This window comes from Prinia subflava, chromosome 3 (assembly GCF_021018805.1).
Source record: "Prinia subflava isolate CZ2003 ecotype Zambia chromosome 3, Cam_Psub_1.2, whole genome shotgun sequence".
NCBI classification, from domain to species: domain Eukaryota; kingdom Metazoa; phylum Chordata; class Aves; order Passeriformes; family Cisticolidae; genus Prinia; species Prinia subflava.
The window spans coordinates 97,638,655-97,655,838 of record NC_086249.1 but is presented as its reverse complement, the minus strand read 5'-3'; the positions used below and the strand labels follow the sequence as shown (position 1 = coordinate 97,655,838).

The 17,184-nt window shown below is 34.8% G+C and overlaps 1 protein-coding gene across 2 annotated transcripts in view; it reads left to right on the top strand.

Annotated features, from left to right (window-relative positions):
- DMD (dystrophin) overlaps window positions 1-17,184 on the top strand; it is a 978,378-nt gene that overhangs the window by 230,378 nt on the left and 730,816 nt on the right. The window contains exons 8-9 of one of the 2 annotated variants that reach the window (XM_063392999.1): window positions 13,655-13,833; window positions 14,781-14,903. In XM_063392999.1, coding sequence (XP_063249069.1) covers window positions 13,655-13,833; window positions 14,781-14,903 — 302 coding nt within the window. The remainder of the gene's footprint in view (window positions 1-13,654; window positions 13,834-14,780; window positions 14,904-17,184) is intronic. The other variant, XM_063392994.1, reaches the window with a different exon arrangement.

Genomic DNA, 17,184 nt, shown 5'->3' with positions numbered 1-17,184 from the left:
TGAGGAAGGGCCTGTGGAGCAGGTCAGGATGATAACTCTGTCACACGAGGCATCAGAGGCAGATAGAACTCAGCCAGGGTGAAGAAAAGGATGGAGGTATTTCCTGGAGAATGTCTCTCACAGGAGGGAGTCATTCCTCTGCAAACCTGACTGTGTCTTGAGAGGTTGGTTGCTCATCAGCTGCATGGATCCAAGAGGCTGCAGAGTCTCCAAACGTGTCTGACCCTCTGGCTGCTCCTCCTTGCTCAGTCATTTGGGACTAATCAATGGGGAGTTCCTGGGTATCTGAAGAGTGACTGCAGACTTCTGGTCAGCATGAAGGGCATGGTGCCTGCAGGGTGCTCTCTTCTCTCCTGCTGGTGAAGAGGAGAAGCTCAAACAGGACTGGGGAAATTTCCGTATCAACATCTGACTGTGGATCTGGTGTTACAGCTGGGGATTTTGGCTTTTTTCGCTGTGGGGAACCTGTTTGAGGAACAATGCCTGCTTCACAGGACTCTCAAAGTGGATAAAGAACATCTCTGGCAACAGGTGTCTAACCTTGTGATGAGGGCTGTAACCTCATTGAGGCAGGGAAGGGGTGCAATAAGCTGAAGAGAAGGGCAGGAACAGGGGAAAATGAAGTTTTTAAAAAATACTTCTGTGATGAGATCTCTCTCATCATCCTTATGTAAAAACGAGTACACAAATGCACATGAAATGGGGAATGTGGACTTGGGGGTCCCTGCAGAGTTGCAAAGCTGTATCTCACTGAGAGTCCAGCAACGGGGACTGCCTGAGTGCCTGGGGAGCTGGAGGAAACACAGACCCAGAAGGTGGGGAAGAGAGGCTGTGTCCTATGCAAAAAGGGGCTGGAGAAAACCCTGGGAATTAGATCAGTCAGTGTGTCATTGCTGTATTTTCAAAAACTGAAATAGAACATTATCATTCGGTGCATTAATAAATTTAACCTTGTGAACTGTTCTGAGAGCCAAGGTTGCCAGTTCATCTTTGGATTGTGTAGGCAACATAATCTCTGTATGTAACTTGGGGAGGTTTTGACACTGGTGTGAATTGGAAGTTTCTTTATATGCATGTTCCTCTGCTGAGATTCACTCTATGAGTGGTGGACTGGAACTTTAGAAATTATTTTTTTATTTACTCCACTAGGAATTGAATTGATGCTACTGACATATTGCATATTGGCTACCCAATAGACACAAGAGGTTGAGATGAGAATGATTTTCTAGTCTAACTGCTTGGGATTTTTAAAAAAGAAATAACCTAGAGGTGAGACACCTCACTGTATTTCCCAGTTACCTGCTGTTTTCTAAAAGACTTACGATCTCCATTATGAATGCTTTATTGCTTGATGACTCTGGTCACATACAAGAAACATAAAATTTACAAGCTTTTCTGGTTTTCTAATTCTCATTAAACTAGTAACTTTCTAATAGGCCATTCCTGACTTTCTTCTCAGTAATATCTGTTGCAATGACCAGTGCAACACTAAGAACAGAAACAATTAATATTTCAAAAAATCAAACTCTAGCCTATAGAGTTTGATCCTATAAATCAATAACTCTCTGTTGGGTAACTTGCTAAGGCTGGGACATTTTTATGAGCAAATATCAACATCTATGGCATATTAACATTTTATAAAAGCAAGGCAATAAAAATAAATAGGTAAAATTCTTTCATGTTTTCTCTAGCAGGATCTTCAGAAAGCTGTAACATTTGGGTTTATCTTAAGATTAAATGATAGAACACAAACATGGCAAAAAGAGCCTGACCTGTAAGGTCTTTGAACATGTTTCAGTAATGATATACTATCAATTTTTGCTATTTATTCCTTGCCAGGAGCATAGAGGCACTATTAAAAATATGTTTTTGTAAGTATTTTACTTTGATTCTGCTTGTTATATCCTCCTCTATTTATCCTGGTGTAGATATTTCATTTTTCTTTTACTTGTATACTTAGTAAGTTTTTTTTATAAATTGCATTTTTAACTGGTATCCTTGTAGCCCCAAAGTGTAGATGAAACTCATTACAAATTACACAGGGAGTTAAGGACCTATGCATGATAAGAGTTGCATGCCTTTGAATTGAAAATAATCATGTAGGTAAGGCTTAAATTCTGGACACTTGGAAGTGCTCACTATGTATTATTTGCGATACCATGGCTATAGTGCTTTAATTTCACTTGCATGAGAAGTCTGATTGGAAGGAAGAACTTCCTGCCACTTCTCTGTGCCTGCTGCCACTCACTTGTCCTGTCTGAACCCTGCAGGCTCATTTTTGATGTAATCACTATCCTTTTGGTAAGATGGGCTAAATTTAAATTAGAGTGCTGGGTCAGCTTGCACAACCTGCTTGGTGAAAAATGCTGCACAACGAGGCCCAAAGATTTTCAGGAGGCAAATAAAGACCCAAAGCAAAAAGTAGCTTAGCAGAATAAGGTCCATTTTATGATTATTTAGGGATATTTACTAGATCACTTGTAATTTAAAACATACTGTATATTGCTAGTTTAAAGTTTGGAGAGCTTCTTAGATTTTCCTTCAGTTTTGGAAGATTTTTCAGTTCTATGGTTTTGGTTTTCATTGGCTTTTTTATGTTAATCTAGGGAAGCAAGTGAGAGCAGAGACACTGGTAACCTTTGTGTTATAATCTGTTTAGAGTTTTACTACAAGACTGTACTCTATTTAAATGTGAAATGAAAATTTCCCAGTGGATTTGGACACGTATTTCATGTGTTTAGGTTTGCAAAGGTGACCTCTTCTGCATAATTTTTCGATTATGTTCGTTTTCTCAGCTAATAACCATTAAATCCACCCTTTATGTCTGGGCTAAAGTCAGCCTCTAGCACCAGGCAATTAAAGACTTGAAGAAATTGTTGGCCTCCACTGCTTTAGTTTACAATCCTAGATTCTCATAACTGTAGCCATGAATGTTTCTCATTCTCATCGTGGCTGTATTTGAGCCCTGTACCTGTAGAATTGCTTGTTTCTTTAATTACTCAGCCTGGAAAAGTCAATTCTAAAACCAAATATGTTGAACTTTACAAGTACATCTTCTAACGATTTTTTTTTCACCTAAAATGCTAATACAAGTTAGATTTTAAATTGGTTTGACCTTAAAAGTATATTTTGTTTTGAAAAACATACACTAAGGGCTGACATGACATAACCTTTTTAGCAATTAATGATGCTAATTAATGGACAAATATATATTCAGTTGGTGAATCTGAAGATTATGTAATTTATTTCATTTTAAAAGAGATAATTCAAGAAAATATAATTAGTACTGGTGAGTTAAATATCAAGGGATAATATACTAATGGTGGAATTAGCAGTTCTACCATCTTTTTCCAGGAGTATATATTTCCTTAAACTTTTACATATTCTTTTTTTTTTTTTATGCTTAGCCCCATATTTACAAATCCTTCTACTTCTTAAAATATTCACCAACTAATATTTAGATTTAACCTGGTTATTTTTTTTGTGTTGCTTCATAGTCCTATCTAAATACATTTTTAGGGCTGTTTGCATTTTCTTCATTAGCATAATGCATAATAAATATGTAATAAAACTGGTTGTTGTTCTAATGCATTCCTAACTCCTATTTACATTATATTGACTGCACTGATTAATCTCCAGCTTTCTTTCACGTGTTCTGTTGATGTACTATTAGTTGTTAAATATGTAGATGTATGCTATATATGCAAAACTCTTTTGCATCTTTAGTCTAATGCTTTATCAGAGTTTCTAAGAATAGTCACACATGACACATTATTTTTGTCATTATTTTGGCCAGATTATTGCATGGATATATCTCCCCATAATCGAATAATTAAAAAAAAAAAAAAAGGCAAGGGAGTGGAGTTCACAGAAAAGCATGAAACTACTAAGGCATTAAAATGATTCGTGCTTTGTTTAGACTGGAATTCCTATGTAATCTGAAGGGTGATTATATTCAGAATGTCCCAAAATTCTATCAGATCTAGAAATTCTTGAAAAGATTAAATTACCATTTCTTAACCCTTCATCCTTGAGTCCAGGCAGACTCAACAAGTTTCTGCCATAGTACACATACACAAACTACTACAATGCTTATTTAGGTTCTATGTATATTGCAGTGGACTAGAGATTAGTGCATTTAAATCATTAAAAACATAAACTTGTTTTGAATTATGTAATAAAACCATACATGAAAATGTTGTGCTTCTAAATTTCTCCTATACTGGATCACAAAGCATTCCTGGAATAAACTCTGTGTACTGATATTTTGCTATCCATTTGTTTCTGTGAGTGAAGACAATGAAGACAATTAATAATTCTGAACTGAAAAAAAAATGAGAGAATTTTTTTATAGAGAAGTCAGAAACATGTCTAATAAACAAGGTGTTACTGTAATACTGATTTCAGGTATCCCATGTACGCCCTTCTTTCACAATTTGCCCTTGTGATACAGTACTAAGAGGAATTTCCCTTTTCAGAGCACACAGTAAAGCATTATAGTGCTGCTTTTATGCTGACCACTACATTGTAATTGTTGTAATGTTTTAAAACTTACAGTTTTCCTTCTATATATTAAATAAGTTTAATGCATTGTGTTTCACCTTTTAAATTTTCTGTATTTCTTTTAATATTGTTTGATACACACATAATACACCATTTAGCACCCCAGTCACACCTGGCTGATGATGTTGCATGTTTACAGCTATTCTGTCTTGTAGGGGGCTGTTGAAGTAAATATTACAGGTGTGATGTCCTCAAATCCAGTCTGATTCCACCAAGCTGTAGCATTTTAACCTCTCTTTGGGCTCTCACGTGCTGCTCCTCACCCATCAGTGTCACACACACCTCTGAGGTTTGCATTGGCTAGAAAAGGCAAGACACCTTTCTGCTGCATATTGTCTTGGTTTGGAAAGACAGGTGTCTGCTAAAGCCTCCCTTGAAGATATAAACCTATAATTCTGAAATTAAGGGGCTCTCAGGCAAAGATATGGGAATAGGATTAACAGTTCTTTACTAGGGAGATTAAAATAAAAATGTAGTGTACAAAAACCAACCAAATAAAAAGAAAAGACTGACAGAGTCAGAATACAGCTTGACACCCTCTGGGTCAGGGTGTTGATAGCAGTCTAATTAAATCATGGCTGTAGTCCTCCTGGAGTGACAGATGTGGTTTTTGCCTTTCTCTGCTTCTCCAACACTAGCCATGTATAAAATTGTTGAAATGTAAATGGAAGCTTACACTTATGCAAAAGCTGAGCAGGTGTTTCCAGCTTCAGAGTAGGGGCTTAAGAAGTTCTGACTGTTGAGCTTGAGCAGTTCTCTTCCTCAGATAATCAGATTTAAGAGTTTTTTCTTAAATTACATGGCAGGTAGTTTTTTAAAAATAACTTCCTGGAAAATAGAAAATACCTAGTAACCCTTCAGTCAAGATAGGAAGTGCACAGTAACCCCTCAGTCAAGGCTTGCATTTTGAAAAAGTATTGGCATGACACATTTTAGACTGCTTTTCCTCATGATCAGCCTAAGGAAAAAAGATCAGCACATTAATCTATTTGCTTCATTTCTTGTGAAATAATCTCTCAAATGTTAAAAATCTGAACTCTACAATATTTATAAGGTTTCTTCTAAACTGTTTCTTTAGCATTTCAATGCAGGAATAATCACAATATATATAAATTATTAAAATTAGAGTTTCAACTTTTTTCAAAATGTATATGTATTTTTTTCAGACTTGCTTTTAAAATGGAAATAGCCTTTTTACAGCTGCTACAGTTACCATCCTCATTTGTCATTTTTATGCTGTTTATGTGTCATGCACATAGAAGCCTATATTATCCAGGTAACTGGTCTTCGTGTAGGTGTAGCCACTTCACACAGGCAGTGAAAAAATTCAAGATGTGTTGCCATAAGACTCATCAGGAAATCTCTTCTTTGAATTTAAAACACATGAAATAAATTTGCTGTCAGTGAGGCGTTTTTTTCATGAAATTTCCAATATGTAGCTGAACCTTAATAGCTATGAAATTTCCCAATCTCTCATAATGATAATGAAAATTTCTCTGATTTTTTTTTTAGCTGAAGTGAATCAAACTTGCATGCTCTGTGGAGGTATGGTCTGTTGAATATAAAAAGTATTGTGTTGTAGCTGCAGACAGTACTCTGGCCTAAATTAATGGACAGCAGAAGTTATTGTTGAAGCTGCTATTATACACAATAAATTTTGTATTTTTTTGAAGATATATAGAACTAACTTTACACCTGACCTTGACCTAAACTTCAGGAATTTTACTGGTTAGAACTTTACCTTTGTTCCTTAAAACTTCTGCTACATTTTTTAATAAATCATAACAAAGCCAAGAACAGCTTAGTTTCAATTTACAGCCAAATTAGTCCATCTTGGACATTTTCCTGTTTAGGTTTCACTCTTTTTTTCCCATTTTGCTTTTCTCAAGTTTCATTAAAAGTTTTCCATAAGGTTCTAGAGGGGAAAAGTACCAGCTGCCTGTAGTGTCATTGAGCATTCTGTTTTGTTGGTTTGGGACTGCAGTAACCTCGGGTGATTTTAGCTTTTAGCTTTAGCTCGATGTCAGAAATAGCACATTCCAGATTGGAATAAGAGCCAGGTACAGACACTCTAGCAGCAGAATCCCTGTTCTTCCCAGTACTATTTCAAAACAATGTTGTGTTTCCCAATGTTTTGGATTTTTTGATAGAAAAAGAACTTTGAGTTCTTTGAAGAACTATTATCTTCTCTTACAAAGTATGGAATCACCCATCCAGTATGAGCACATCTCTTTCCATTGCCTGTTCAGAATTGGCTGTTTAGATTTCAGTTGCCCTTTTCCATTTACCTTATATAGTTTTACCTTTATGAAAGATTTTACAGTGAAATAAAAGTAATGAATTTATCTCCATATAAAGTTATAAAATCTTTAGTTACTGGATTTCAGTCTCTAATTTTCTTTTTAATAGTTGCCTGTGCAGTTTCTCCAGACTAAATATTTATAAAAGCTAAGTGGAAAAGGTACAATATTTTGAAATATCATCCCATTTGCTCTCTCAAATATTAGGCTGATTGAAAATATCTCAAATACTCTTAGCAAAATTACAGTTTTGGTGACTGCTAATATTACCATTTTTTGAACTCCATTCCTTATTCAGACACTGTAACTCCCTTGATCTGTCTTCATTATCAGGACTCTTCAGCAGGAACTAGGTGACAGGGTATATTTTAGTTTTCTTTCCAAAATACCAAACTGTAGCTTTCTGTAGTGTATTTCAGTTTTGTGAGTATATTAACTGTTGACTGTTATTTGTTATTTCAGCAAATTGATGAAAGCCATGCTCACTCCTACCCAATGACAAAAATATTAGTATAAAACCTGATATGATAAAAATATATCATACCCAGAATTTTAAACCAGTGTTTTATTCCTTTGCTATTTTGACTTTACTTCTTTCTGTCTTTATCTTTGCTGCTAAGACACTTTAGAAATAGCTTCAGGTGGAAAGGTTGTGGTGTTGCAAAATCAATGTTTAATATTGTAAGGAACCTGAAAAAGAATAAGCAACACTTTTACTGTTCAGAAGAGGAATTAAGTCTGATTTTGCAGGTTTGAAAACCAGAGATAGCATCAAGTTCACTTAACCAGGATAGTGCTGGCATTTTAGTCCAAGGCTCCTTCACACTCATGCATCAAATCAGAACAGACATTCAGACAGATTAAAGATATGCTCTGCCACCAAATATTTTAATACCTGACACACTTGAATTCTGCAGCACTTTAATTCCATAAATCCTGACCTGTCTCTGTAATTCTAAAAGGCAAACACAAATGTGTTAATCTTCTGAGAACATTTGCTTCATGCTGTTGTTGTGACCTTATTTAATACAGCCTGCAAAGGTCAGCATTTTCAATGTACTCTGTAGGTTTTAACCACTAGGTTTAAAACATTTACTTTCCTAAGAAAATCTCTGTTTAAAAACTAAAAACATGTTTCTCTGAGATTTTCATAGTAGCTATTCATATCTACAGAAAAAAAGAAAAAACAGTGCCACTATCTGTGTAGAGTGGACTGTCTTCCAGGCTTCTGCTCTCACTAAATTGTCTGTGTGTAATTTGTACCTTTTTCTAGCAGTTAATTTTGTGAAATGTGAATTTTATTCAGCAAAATAATGGACTGTGATCACGATGCCTATTCATGTAGGCCATTGAATAGCCTTTGAAAAAATTTGACCTTCACTTTCACTTTATTTTTAAAATAAAGTTTTTTAAATAATCAGTTTTAATTTCCACATCCCAGTATTTACAGTTCTGCAGTATTTCATACATTGATTTTTGTCTATCTGCAAGTCCAGGGCTATTCCTTGAGATTACTTGCAAAGATTGCTTTCATTTTGAATTTAACATGCAATTTACTGGTGGAATGGGGAAAAAAAAAAAACCCAACAAAATGCACAAAAAAAAACAGGGCAGAAAATAATTACAAGTTTTAAAAAGAAGCAAAAAAGGTCAATAATTGTGAGTAGACAGTGCAGTTACTGGCTGACCTTTCAGAGACTGTGGAGTTTATTGCTTCAAGGTCTTAGTTGCAGCAGTGTCAGTAGAGTAAACTGTGACTACTTCTATTGTTCCTGCTATTATCATACCATTAGTATGAACATGGATTGCAGGAAAATGTCATTTTGAGGCCAAGTGGAGACTGAGGGAGAAGTGTGTATACATTTAAGCAAAACACCTTATAATCCTCCCTGATAATCTTGCTTGTTTTTTGGTTTTTGAATAAGAATGAACTATCTATAGGCTCGTGTTTTCACAGTCAGGGAATTAAGTCACCAGTAAGAACAAATCTCAGACAGGCCTTATGATTCTGTTATAGCTTAATGTCTGTAAATGGACTTGTTAAATGGCCAAAAGTCTGTATTTGGAGTATAAATTACCAAGTTTAAAATTTTCCCCCCCCTTTTTTTTTTTCCTTCGTTATGGGGGCAACATTTTCAAGACACTTTTTATTCCTAGGTTTCTAATGCATCCATTTGGGAATGAAATCTTACTTGCTTTTCTTGCTTTTTAAGAGTAGGCCATTTCATTTTTACTAGCACAGTCTCATGCACTTTCAATTGCAAATTTAGGTTCATCCAAATAAAAATGAGATCAAAATATATACTGTGGGTTTTATGAAAGCTCTTTCAAAATGTTTTGGTAAGCCTTGTTGGGCAGATTACCACAGATTTTTTAACATGCTTTGAAAAGTTCACCCTTGTCCTTGAGGCTAAAAGGTAAAATAAATAAAAGTTACATCTGAGTTGTGGCTGCACTTTATAAATGCTTTTCTGTGCCCTCATCTTAGATCCTGTGGCTGAGGCTGGTGCCACGCTAGGAGTGGACATATGACTATGGAAATATCTCCTGTGATGAATTTACATTGTTCAAAGTAATGATTTATGTTTCTGTTAGATTTCTGTCTTCCCTCAGGAATCTGAGAGCTTCTGCTTTCTAAACTAATACACTTGGAAATAACAGTAGAACGTGTAATAGGTATTAATGTTGTATTAATATCATTGAAAAGCCTTTAAACAAACCCAAATCCTACTCTGATTGAAGAAATAACAACAGCCTTTATTTATAGGGGAAAAAAACCCACAAAAATCTCTGAAAATTCAAATCAGCTTTGAGAATCTCAATTTTTTTTGTAGAAGGGAAGGCACTTCTTTTTTTTTCTTTTTTTTTCTTTTTTTTTTAAGCAGAGTTTTTAAAATCTTATTTGGGATAGCAGCAGGTAATATAGAAGTATTGTGATTTTCTACTCCTATTGTTATAGAAGCAAGCAATATTAGGTGATGTATTGATTTAGCAATTAGTTTTCTATGTTTTCTGCTTTGTGGCTTTGTGATTCAGTGAAAATCCTAGCTGCTTCTATTGAGGACAAAGGATTTCTTGAATTTTTAGGGCTCAAGTCTTATCTTGCTTCTCAGAACTGTGTAAAGTATGTTTCAGGATTTGTCTCTCAATCTAAAGAAACCAGAGCAGCAATTTATGTACAGAAATACAATCTTTCTGGCAGTACAGCAGACATTTTACGCTCTCACCTTTCAAATTTATTTTGCTACCAGTTTGATACGAAGAGTAAACACAAATAGTAAAAGTATTTGACACAAATAGTCTCAGAACTGTTAGTTGGCCAGAGCTTGAAGAAAGTAAAATATTATTTAAAAGGAACAGTTATATTAGTAGCCATGTATTTCAAAATTTTAGGAAAGATTTCCATAAACATCTATAACTTGTGCTCTGTGTGTGGCTTTGTAGAGATAATGTAACACTGTAGGAAAATGCTGGATTTTGTTTGTGTTGCTGGACCTGTATTTTTTGGTAAGGAACTTTTTTATGTGTTTTTATCATCCTCATTTTCACTCTTCCCTTAATGTTAGCAGAGATTTGATCATTGACCAAACATATGGGCGCAAGAAGGAAACTACCTGTGAACTAAAAGACTTATAAAAATGGGCTTCTGGATCACTTTTTGAAGAGTTTAACATATTTAGAAAGCAGTTACTTTGAGAACACTTCAGGTTTATCGTGGTCATCTCTAACTCTGTCAAACTTGGAGATATGTTCATCAGAAAATAAATAATATTTGCTAATAAAAATCAAGCTGCAGTGAACTTTTATCAGGCAAACTGCTTCTCAAAATAAATATATAATAACCCTTTGAAGGCAACTGCACTTAAACAGCAATGGATTTGGGTTATATTTCATTATTTGAATGTTCTAGGGTGAACTCAGATTCTTTCTGCTCTTTCGGTACTTTTTACCTTTTCTAGACGAACAGAATCTTATTTACCATTAAAATTCATGGTCAAAATTGAGCTCTTGTAGTGTCTCCTTAAACTCAGACAGGCATTTTGGCCCCTATATCAAAATAAGAGTTTTGTTTTATTTGTCTGTATTTTTAGAATTTGACTGGAGATCTTGCCTGGACAGACTAATCTCTCTAAATGGTCAGGGGTGAATATATTTTCAGGAGTAGCACATATAGTTAGTCTTGCAGGGTAATTTTTTTCTTTGATGATAAAGTTTGCTTGAAGAAGCCTTATGTCTTAATAAGTAATCCCATGGATTGCAAAAGGTATCAAGAGGAGTTGTCTGAACTATATGGTTCATGTGTCACATTTCAGTTTAAGTCACTGTTTTCTTTTGAAAGATATTAATCTCTCAGCATAAAGTTTTGTACTGAAAAAGTTTCCTCTCAATAACTGGAACACTCATCTTGGAAGCTTCTCCAGAACTTTTGTGTAACAATATCTTATTAAAGAACTGGGATGATTTCCAGACCTTTCAAAGTCTTTCAGGTTCTTTATTGATAAACATGTTAATATAATTTCTGCTAACCTTATAATGCTTCCCATTTTAAACTCGCTTTTGACTTGTAATCTATTTTTTTTTCATTCTTTTTTATTCTTTTTGGTCCTACTCTGGATAGTCTTTTACGAGAAAACTGATGACACTTTTCTGAAAGAATTGCCTCTGAGTTGAATTTCAGAAGATGCTTTGGTCTGGGAAAAAAAAAAATCCTGGATAATTTTCTCAAAACTAGTATTGGAAAAATGGCATAGTCTACATATCCTGACTTATTTTTTTAAAAAATCTTTTCTATTTTCCAATATTGTAAGATTAGTTTTTAAGAGATGTATATTGATTTGAAAGATATTTTTGCCTCACAAATGAAAGTAGACATATTTACAAAGAAATTGTGAACTTTCTTGCAAAAAAATGTTTGAATTTCAGTTTATTTACTGTCTAGCTACTAGGATTTCAAATAGCCATCAGACTCAGCAAGTGGTAAAGATATTACAGCAGACTAGGGTTCAAAAGAAGAAATTATGAAGGCAAAGTATAGCAGAAGGCTCTGATAATTCAGAAGCCTGTAAAAAAGACTTTTAAGAGATAGATTGATATTCCAGGCTTTGCAATTATGGTTATTTAGCTATTTGTTGTGATTAAATAATTAAATACTTTCCTATTTGCCAATGGGTTTTGACAGCAACATATGTGGTTTTATTTGTCGGATAGAATGAGTAAACAATTTTTGGCATCTATATTATTTGTTCAGTACTTATTTTATTTATTGCATGAGATATTTTTGTAGATAAGGTATTTGCCCATTTGGTCAACAGGATATTTTTAAAAGGAAAATAATGAACAAACAATAGAAAAATCACAGCTGCTACTGATCATACAGTGTGTGTACTCTTTCCTGTAGGAAGGCATGGATATTCATGTAAAAATCAATTACTGGTGCACACTAAGTATAACAAAATGGTGTTGTAATATTCAAGAGAAGACAAGAAGATGCTTATAGTAAAATAATTACATTATGGAAGTGGGAATGTTAGAGGGAATGTGCCATTTCTCCAGCCAGTGCTGAGTAGAACTAAACCTTCAGCTGTCTCTCATAAAGTATCAAGCAAAGATATGGAGATGGGTCAGAAAGCCAAACCAAAATTATTGAAATAATGTCTCTTCCTAATTTCCAAATATATGTGAAGCTTTTAATGCAAAGTGCCTTCCCTCATGTCCATTCCACATTCTAGGCAGAGAGAATGAGATGCCACGTTGCAGAATCATTGATTTATTTTATTTTTTCTGTGAACTCAACCCTTACCTAAGACAGGATTGATCTAAGACAGTAAAAACTCATAGTTCTTGGCTTTCTGCCAGCGCTCATGTTAAAACATTTATGGAATTAATGATAAATTTCTCGTACATCTGTCCTTTTACATCTTGATTCACTAGGCTGAGTGTAGGAAGTAAGCGTCAATGGCAAGTAACAAAGTAACTATTTCAAAGAGCTACCACATGCCTTACGTTTTCACAAATCGTTATTGACTGGAATTGTTGAGTCAGGGAAAATGCTTTTCCTGCTGATGTATAACATGACTGTGTGCAAAAGCTGAAATCGTCTTTTTGTTCATGCAGTTTCTTGTACTGAAGTTTACATAGAGATTTTACGGGGTTTTTGTGGGGGTTTTTTGAGGCTTTTTTTGAATTTTTCTATTATTTTTTTTTAATGCTTGTGAATACCACATTCTTTTGATGTTCCACAGATTTCACGAAGACTGCAAGACTAAGTAGAATATAAAAGCTATGTAGCTTTATTGTAGTTTGACTTCAATCATTGATTTTTATGAACCTGTTCACAAGAAAAACTAGTAATTTTTTCCCCCCTTACATCTTTGTTGCTTTCCATGGCTAAATGATGTGGGGAGAATGTAAAAGGCATGACTTGGAAAATGAGGTTGTCCTTACTTTTTTAAAATTGCAATGTTTATACAGCACAAGCAAATGCACTTGTTCCTATGTCTAGTCCTGCTTAATTGGGATCACAGTGTCAAATTGCATTTTGACACTAGAAATATACATGGAAAGTTCACACTAAATGAGATAACATTACCTGTATAGACTTTGACTCCTTCTCATTGATATGCAAGTGTCTTCTGCAATTTTGGAACTGATGGTAAGGTTCTAATTAGTCTCTAGAGTATTCATGGGGACAATAGATTATTCATTAGTCTATCAATTTTCCATGAAACTAATTGGCTGTTTCTCACGTCGAATGTGGAGACTGAAATGACACGTGTTAATTTGCCTTCCAGATGTTGCAACTGCCTGTCCAGATAAAAAGTCCATCCTTATGTACGTGACTTCGCTCTTCCAAGTCCTGCCCCAGCAAGTCACCATGGAGGCCATCAGGGAGGTGGAGATGCTGCCACGGCACTCAAGGGTCACCAGAGAAGAGCACATAGAAGTACACGAACAGCATTTTTCACAAGAAGTGAGTTTCACTTTTCTGCCTTCATCTTGCTGCTCTAAAATGGTTGTTTCCCTGCCCACCCCATGAGTTTGATGTCAAATGGCCAGTGAAAGGCAAAAACCCCATGGGTATAATGGGAAAAACCGCTTCACTCCCAGCAAGTCAAATGTACTTTTCTGCATGTGCCTTCATACTGGTTTTCTTCTCACACCAGACTGTTTTAAAAATTACTGTTCAGCAAGTAAGTGCTTTGCACTTTAGTTGTACAGCATTGTGCATTTTGATGGTGGCAGGACGCCTCAAAGAAAAACAAATTTAGTGAGACTTATATTTAAAAGCAGATGGAAACATCTTTACCTTTTTAGAGAATAGGTGTTGACATTTCTCCATAATCATGATACATTGTAAATTTTCAGCTTTTTTTTTACAGTGGCTTGCATTTTAAAATAATCTCAATTTACTGTTGTCCTCTCAGAAAACTCATGTAATATTTGGAATTAATTTATGATTGCAATGTCAGTTTTATTTTTTTACCAAAACCATCAGACAGCCTCTGCTGAAATGTTTAGTGCATTTTATGCCTCATTTACTTGTCTGGATTTAATCTGTATGTTGGATATGGGATGCTCACTCTCTTTTAGAGTACCGAGCAGATAAGTATTGGCTCTGTTTATTCAAGATGTGACAAAAGATCACTTTCTTTTTGAGCCTCTGCTTGTAAATTATAAAGATGCTTTACTTTGCATTGGTATTCTGCTGGTGTTGAGTCCTGACAGTTTGTTGCTTTTGGTAAGGGTGTCAGATTAAATGAGAGGTTTCCTTAATACCATCCCATTTTGCCTGCTGAATAACAACGCTGTCCTTGAAAAATGACCTTCCCGCTTCCTTTCCTTCAGTTGCTCTTAAAATCAATATTTCCTTCTACAACCCGTGCTCCTACCCACGTGTGCGTTCTAATTTATTCGTAGATCACAGTCAGTGTACCCCAGGGACCTTCGCCTTCTCCTAAACCGCGGTTCAAAAGTTACGCGTACGCACAAGCTGTGTATGTCACATCCCCTGACCAAAAAAGGAGGCAGGTTCCTCCACAGGTCTGTCAGTCAATACCCTCATTTTTGAGAGAGTTGTTTTGCTAAGCTCGTGCTTGGAGTGAAATTGCCTGTGCATTTTGCTTCTACCTGATCTGAATGACCTGCTTTTTCCAGGACTTTTTTCTGTCGACTGGTTACTTTCTCCTGTGCATTTCTGCATGGCTGGCAGTAGCTGTTGTGCTGATTGTAGGGGATGGTTAACATGCAAGCACTGCTGTTTTAGAATCGTACATTTCTTTCTTTGTTCAGTCATTTTTGAAAAGAGTACGTACATTGCCTTAAAAAATATTAGAAGAACAAGTCTAACATAAACTATATTTGGCATTTATTATATTACAGCCTCAGATTTAGTTATGAAAAAAGAAAAAGAGCCATTGGCTTTCTCTTTCTTTTTTTGACCCTTCCTATTAAAGAAAACAGTAAGTGATGGCATTTCTCAGAATGTTACTGTAGTTGGAAAAAAAGGTGAAACAAACATTAAATTTAACCCTGGGTTATTAGATTACAACAGTTGGTCATTTTTGTTACAAATGGCATCTTGCTGGTACTGAGGTTAAGGGGTTATATTTGATTTTACTTTTTTTATTTTATTTTGTTTTTTATTTTTAAATAGCTGAGATGGTTTAATAAAACTTGTTTCGAGTAATCCTTATAATGAGAATTTCAGTAGTTGAATTTTTATAACTTTTGACAAGTATGAGGCCCAAAGGTCATATTGTGTACTGCAATGTGCTTTCCTTTCATGACTTCAGGGAGAAAAGATCTGTGTGTACGTGGCACCACAGTTAGAGTTTGCCTCTGGGTACTTAATTCTGTGTAACATCTAAAAATCTATTACAAAATTATATTCTATGCAACATTGTGTATTCAGTCTGCTATTCATGTGACAGGTATTTTATTGAATAATGACTTACTTTAAATATTCCAGGACAGAAACCCTGTGCACACAATCATGAGCCCTGCTACATTATTCTAACACCAAATGCGTTGCAGTGATGTGTCACAAAGCTTTGAAACAACGTGTTTAAAATAATCATAATTGTTTTGTTCCACTACACAGAAAGATAGATAGACACTACACAGATACTTTAGGGTAATGGAAAGTTAATATATAGGATACATTTTTTTCTTGAGGTTCTTTTATTGTGATCAGTTGCAGGTTTTGTCAGCACCTCCACCATCAAAAGTAATAAATAAACTGAAATAAAGTCATTTCTGCAAAGCATGGTTGCTGAAATTTACCAAGATATAATTTGGTTATTCAGTCCTCATCTTACATTCCAGTTTTCAGCTCTCTTCTTCTTCAGTTTGGAAGCTTCAGCTACTACACTTCTATGAAATAATTAATACAATAATATAATAATTCTACCAATTTGGAAGAAGCTGAAGACCTAACCAGAATCTGAGCCATATTGTGCTACAACCACAACAGCTATTAACAAATGGAAAGCATTCTCTTAAGAATCCTTTGTGCAAACCACCAGGAAAGGTCTCATTATAATCAAGATAAACTTGAATTACAAATAATAACAACTAATATCCCAAATCAATATATGAAATTCTTAGTCTCTGGTTATTTTTTGCCTTCAGCTATGTATTTTTTAAAGAAGAGCTGTTGTCTACCTATTAAAGCAAGTTTACAATTCTGATTAAATAGTGGTTAATAATTCTTTCTCCAGATACATGGGGCTGGTATAACTTAATAAGCCCACCTATTTTAGCAAAATAAAATAAACATTATTTTCTTTCACTTCTTAGCAGACCTTCAATTTTCTGCCAGCTATATTATAATTTTGGATACCGTTATCAATAATGCAACTGTTTTAAGATTTTCAGTAAAATCTACTTCTCTAGGGGACTGCAAAAAAAAAAAAAAATCAAGAAGAATTCAACTATTTTTTTCTCTTGGATTTCTTAAAGTTTAAAAACCTGACTCTCATTTCCATCTAGTTATCAAAGAAAAGTTTATTAGATTTAGTTGACTGTGTCCTGCCAATTTCCATGGCATTTTTGGTGCTGTCATGGAGAAGCAATTTTCACAAAGTATTTTGGTCTTCTGTTGAAATCATGGAATCATTCTTTCTTTCTCAATCTCTGCAAGCTTTCAGTTGATAGGACTTGAATATTATAACTTCTCCAAAATAATCGGAATTAAATAAGACCTCTTTCCAAAGATTTTGATCATGAAATTTGACCAAATATGACTTTTGATACCTGTCATACACTTGCTTCATATGTCAGTTGTCAGAAATTGTAAGAGATATGAACTGTCTTTGAGGTC